At 41.4% G+C, this 6,169-nt stretch overlaps 1 protein-coding gene across 3 annotated transcripts in view; it reads left to right on the top strand.

Moving 5' to 3' along the window:
- DEK (DEK proto-oncogene) overlaps positions 1 to 6,169 on the top strand; it is a 42,702-nt gene that overhangs the window by 11,323 nt on the left and 25,210 nt on the right. For all 3 annotated transcript variants that reach the window (XM_019523280.1, XM_019523300.1, XM_019523289.1), the window contains exons 4-6: positions 858 to 959; positions 2,609 to 2,718; positions 3,852 to 3,946. In XM_019523280.1, coding sequence (XP_019378825.1) covers positions 858 to 959; positions 2,609 to 2,718; positions 3,852 to 3,946 — 307 coding nt within the window. The remainder of the gene's footprint in view (positions 1 to 857; positions 960 to 2,608; positions 2,719 to 3,851; positions 3,947 to 6,169) is intronic.

The raw sequence follows: 6,169 nt of genomic DNA, 5'->3' as shown, positions 1-6,169 counted from the left end.
CCCCAGCAGCCTTACCTGGGATCCTACAGGCCTCCCAAGGCTACAGCTGTGGTGATCTTGCTGGGCGGAGCCTGGGTAGCAGCCACAGCATGGCTCTGTGTGGCCTGGCTCTGCTTTTCAGCAGTGCATGCTGCTCTTTCCATGGTTTGTTTGGCTTGTTGTTTTTGACCCCTGGATATAGGGGTCAAAAAAAAAACCATGGGGGGAAAAAAAAACAGCAGTGCATGCTTGGACAGCATGCCCTTGCAGTGCTGAGAATGCTGGACTGTGTGGTATGTGGTGATGCGTACATGTTTGCGGTGCCACATGCTGCACAACCATGCTTGTCTGCATGTGCCCCAGGTGATTAAATTGAAGACCAACTTGTGGCTTGGGAGCCATGGTCTGAGCATTACTGACTTAAGTGTACTGGAATACTGAAACAGTGATAGGTGTTAATGGAAAGGGCATGGTTAAGACTGGAGCTAGGGCAGGAAAGGGAAGTTTATTATTGCTTTTACAGTATAAAATACTTGTGGTTGCCCCATATCCCAAGAAGGGGTGCCAGGTAGTGAGGTCACAATTTAAAATTAAATAAGATTATAATGATAAGAATCAATGTATTTTGTTTACTTCAGTTTTCAGGAGGCATGGCTTCATATGTTAACCATTGTTGTCCTTGCTTAAATAAATTGTGTATTTGTAATTCTTCTACTTAAATATTAAAATGTTAATATATTGTGAACTAAAGCTATCTGGGTGTTTTTAATGCATGTTAAGGTACCTACCTTGTGATATCTTGGAATTCTCTCCATATGGTAACAAAGGAACGTGTTTTTATAGGGAAAATGTTATGCTTATGACACTGTATTTTGCAGAAAAAAGTCTTATTGTTGAGGGAAAAAGAGAGAAGAAGAAAGTGGACAGACTGACCATGCAGGTATCCTCGTTACAAAGGGAACCTTTTACAATTACACCAGGCAAGTTTGCCCACTCATTTTAAAACTAAGAACACTGTGACTAGTAATGACATCTCTTAAATTGCATCTGATTGATAAAGTATTTATAATTGATGTCAGTTTCAAGATATTTAACAGGCAATGTAGGTCTTAAAGTAATTCTTGTTTAGATAGATTCTAGCTGTGACAATTACATAGGAATCTCTTGACTTGTAAGTCTGTTTAGAATGTTGAAATTCTTGAAAAAAGTTAGAGTAAGAATGTAACAATCCCCATTAACAAAGGCAAAATGAATTGGAATAAAATAAATAAGTTTGTAGCCCTCATCTGGACATAGTAAACACCCCAGTGAATTATGCACAGAAAAAATCAAAATTATTGAAAAATTTTTTTTTTAATTTTTTTTTTTTTTTTTTTTACAGATTAAAAAATGTTCAAATAGTGTTACTTAGTTTAGAAATATATGTGGGTACTTTACATGGTTGGGGGGTGGATGGAGGGTGGGGGTGAGGTTTGTCGGGGGCTTGTGAAGGGGGGGTATGGGGAGAGGGGGGTTGTACGTGGATATGGCCTTTCCACCCACTCCACCCCATGGTGCACAGCAGTAGGTCCTCCAGGCACTCATGGCCATAGCAGGCAGAGGTCCTGGGGCCTGCACATACTGGCACGGAGCTGGCCCAGCCCACTGGCACGCACCTTCAAACTAGACCAGGCTGGCTCCATGCCAACACGTGGGGCTCGCAGCACTGCAGGTGGAAGCTGCATGCCATCAGACCAGGTGAGCTCTGTGCCTCCACTGGCACTTTGCTGCTGGAGTGCTGAAAACTCCATGTGGAGGCATGGAGCCGGCCAGCCTGGCTTAATGGCATATGGCCTGGGAGCCTCACACCATTGTGCCTGGTGGGCTCTGTGCCTCCACATGGATGTTCCAGCAGGAAGCTGCATGTGGAAGCAGGGGCCTGATGGCATGTGGCTTCAAGTCCACACGCCATTGGGCTGGGCTGGCCCTTGATGTGGGGTTTCCAGTACGCCAGTGGGAAGCCACGCATGGAGGCATGGAGTAGTGTGCCACTGGGCTGGGCAGGCCCCATGCCTCTACATGTGGCTTCCCGCTAGAGTCCCACATGGAGGCACTGAGCGTATGGGTCCAGCCGGCCCAGCCCAATGGTGCATGGCCCTCACCCACCCACAAACCCCATACACACACCTTTGTCCACCCCCCCGCTCCTGAAGTTAGGAACTCCTTTCACCACTTATCCAGCTGTCCAGTTTTGTCGCTCTGTGCCTACACATCATGCAGGTGGAGGCACAGAGCCAGCTGCAGTTAAGTTATGCAAAATTATGCAATTATGTGTGGTCATGCCTTTTATGTGCAAAATTGTGCAGGCGCATCACTGCATAATTCCCCAGGGTGTAATAGTTGCAGGTAACAAAAGAATAGTTAAACGTGGCTAGCAAATTTTAATGTAATTAGTAAATGACTGCCTGCTTACTGTATATTACATTATGCAGCGTTTGGTTAGTAAAAGTTCTACCCATCTGCTTTAAAATAGTTTAATTATAAATACTCCTTGTATTTGTAAAATAATTAGATGCTTCAAGCAATAAAACAGGGTATTGCTTCCAAGAATTAATGAGATGCAGGAAATAACTTCTTTAAACTCTTTCAGGAAAGGGACAAAAACTTTGTGAAATTGAAAGGATACAGTTCTTTTTGAGTAAGAAGAAAACTGATGAACTCAGAAATCTACACAAACTCCTTTACAACAGGCCAGGCACAGTAAGAACACTCCTCAAAAATCAATCTTTTGTGTAATAATAGGGCTCATCTGGTATACTTACAAATGTATGCTTTTTTCCTAGTGAAAGCTTAGGTCTCTTTATAAAGAAGTATACTGTAACTTTTTTTTATTTTTAAAAAGTCCATTTCTAGCACTAACAAATCAAGATCTTATTTTAAAATTGTGTTTCAATTGACCTTTTTTCTTGGCAATTCTGACTTGCCAAGGCCACTACCTTGACATCTGAAATCTAGAATCATAATTTTCCAACAGCATAGTGTTCTCAGTATTTCTACAGAAAGGTTAAAGAAAATGTCAACCTAGAAATTTCATATTTTTTAAAGCTTCCTTGAATTAGCATTAGCTTTAGTTCAAGGCAGAATAATGAAGTCCAAAATCACTTTTTTCTTATTTATGTGACTTGCATAATTGGACAATAAACTACACTAGAAAATTTCTGACCTTTGGGCACAAACAAAAGGCTCAGAGTACTAGGTTTGCAATCACTACATGGAATGCAATAAATTTCACAGATAAAAGGGACAATTAAATCAGCTACTCTGGCCACCTTTGTATCATAGCCATAGAATTGCACTTGTTTAATTCTGTGTTGAACCAAGCAGTATGTTCAGGGATGTTGAACTTGCCCCATGCCTGGGCCAGATTTGGCATGGAATGACAGCTGTGGCGTGTCTAGACAGGGTGGTAATTGTGGCAGTGATGGGCTAGTCCCATTCAGAGATTTGGAAACAAATAAGGATAGTTTAAATTGAATTTGCTTGCTAAATAGCATTGCAAAGAGTAGAAAACAGATTATTTTATGTCATCACAGTAGCTCAAACCCATGAGTTGCTTTCTGTTGTTTACAGTTCACTGGTAACCCAGTGGGGAAAAATTGTACAAGAGAGTGAGTTGCTGTAGCCTGCTGGTCGTAAGATAAACAAGGGTTTTATTGTCATCATGTAGCTGAAAGTCATGTTTCCAAAACACTTTAGTGTATGGTTTTCCACTGCTCAAGTGACCTGGAATATTAGAACTGTGTTTCTTAAATGAAAAGTTACTGAATAAGTGTAGCTGGATATAATCTACTGAACTGTTTGCAGTGAGAAGTAATCAATGTATTCTGTTCTAGGTTGCCTCACTAAAGAAGAATGTGGGTCAGTTCAGCGGTTTTCCATTTGAAAAAGGAAGTGACCAGTATAAAAAGAAGGAAGAAATGCTAAAAAAGTAATAATTTCTATAACTACTTAATATAGCTTAAATCATGCTGTTTTGCACTTATTTGCTCTAAGGTTTACTTCAGATAATCTAAACTTTGGGCTGACTTTTCTAGAGTTCTGCTTTCTGTCCCATGTCTGTCAGGGCTCCATTTATCAAGTGGCTTAATTTAAGATGTTTAAATGTAACTTGAAACAATAATTAAAACATCTCTTAAAGAATTAGAGAATATGTGCCTAGTTAAACTAATTTCAGATTCGGGTCTTGTGGTGGCAAAGGACTACCCTGGGAAGAAGTTGCTGCTATGTAGTAAAGCTTCATTAGACATGTGTACTCGCATTTTGGAAAAATTATACTGAAGAAACTTGAATTATATAGAGAAGACGTGGACAGTTTCTCTTTTCTAGTATTTTTGTCACCTCTGAGCATTAGTAATTTTCTATCAAGAAACATCGCCCCCATCATCCCCTCCTAGATTTTAATGGCTCTCTCTTTTGCATTCTCCCATTCTTGCAGACTTGTACATACTGGCATTGGAAAGTGCTGCTTCCATAGTTTAGGTCTGTTTGCCTCCAGTGCTCTCCACTCCTAATTATTTCATGAGGACTAGCATATTGTCTGCTATGTGAGACATGGGTTTAGTTCCCCAGGTCACATAGAAGTAAAATAGTTTACTTTTTAGCATTTACATTTTTGGAATGAGAGGATGGTCCTACTTAGTGTTGTTTTTTCAGTCTGGCTCCAAGTTCAAGGTGGTTTGCTGGTTTAAATTTTGAAGGTAGATAAGGGGAAGGAACAGTTGGGTTTATCTTAGTTTTTACTCTGTTTTGTTTTCTTTTATCAGCTGAAAGTCAGTGAGGAGACTCCTAGAACTTTGAATCTGCTAGGGAGAGGTGTTCCATAACTGTTCCTAGTTCCTTGTGACTTGTTTTCTAACTCTTTAATTATTTATTTGATTATCATAAAATATTCCTTGACCTACATAACAAATCCTGGCATCTACTATATTTAGATGACAATCTGAACTTTTGGCAATTGGCTGGAGAATGTAAGTGCTACTCTGGGTCTGCAACATAGTATGAGTGAATATGCTGAAATTCTTTTGTTAGTTGCCAGGTGTGATCAATTTGAAAAAATGCTTGTGTTGTCCTGTGCTAATGCGCTTTAACAAAGTTCCAAGCACCTAGCATGCTCTTTTTTTGAAAAGTAAAGGGAAACCAACGTAATCGACAATCGTATCTGGCTGCATTGTCAGCAAGTTTTGTTCTTATTTATCCCCAGCGAGCTGAACAGCTGTCTGGGAAAGTTTTACTTTATTGTTACAAGCAGCAGTATTACTGCCCTCTTCATATCTGTGCAAACTTACTCTTTTCAGCAGGGTTGAATGGGTATACTTAAAAACAAGATTTGGTCTGTAATGGTGTAAATCAGAAAAAATGAACTTGAGTTTCAGTCTAAAGTTGACTTTTTTTTTTGCAATGCTCATGTAATGTAATTCTTATAAACTGAGTACACTTGATCTGGAAGCTACTCATTTAAGCATGGAAACACTCAGTGGCCTGTTGGTCACTCTTTGTAGTGGAAATGCAATTGAATACTTAGCTGTTGTATGTCCCATCTTTCTTATCCACAGATGCCTCCTCCACACTTAATTTATTCAGTATATGTTTGTAGCACACCACAAGTTTTGCAAGAAAACAAAATCAGTGTTCACATTTAGTTGGGACAACTTCATAGCTAGCCATCTAACCCCCAGTGAACTAAATGTACAAATAGCCTGCTGCTTAGTTTAGTAATTCTGATATAATAAAAGCCTTGGTCTGTCTGTCTGTCTGTAACATGCTGGGCCAACTGCACTTGGGCTGCTGAGAGGGTGTGTGCTGATTGGCTGCGAGGCCCCAGAGCGTTATGGACAGAGGGAGCCACTGAGCCACTTCTTCCTCTCCTCCCCTACCCCAACGACAGCCAGCTGGGGGGGTGGGAATGAGATGGGGAGGGGAAGGGGGGCTTCCAGTGGCAGTGCCCCCTGCTGCCATTGTGTCCTGTTTTTCCCCCCCCTGCACTGCTGCTGCCCAGCCCCAACAACAGCAGGCAGAGAGGGGGAGGTGGTGTAGAAGGAGGCAGGGAGCAGGGCATGTTGCTTGCTTCTGGGTGGTGGCAGCTGCCACGTGCAAACTCCCCTCCCACCCTGTTCCTGGGAGCTGGCGATGGTACAAGGCAGAGTGGTGTGTG

Source organism: Gavialis gangeticus, unplaced genomic scaffold (genome assembly GCF_001723915.1).
Source record: "Gavialis gangeticus isolate Ggan-Ray unplaced genomic scaffold, GavGan_comp1, whole genome shotgun sequence".
Taxonomy (NCBI): domain Eukaryota; kingdom Metazoa; phylum Chordata; order Crocodylia; family Gavialidae; genus Gavialis; species Gavialis gangeticus.
The sequence above is the reverse complement of the archived record's forward strand: the minus strand, read 5'-3'. Positions and strand labels throughout refer to the sequence as shown.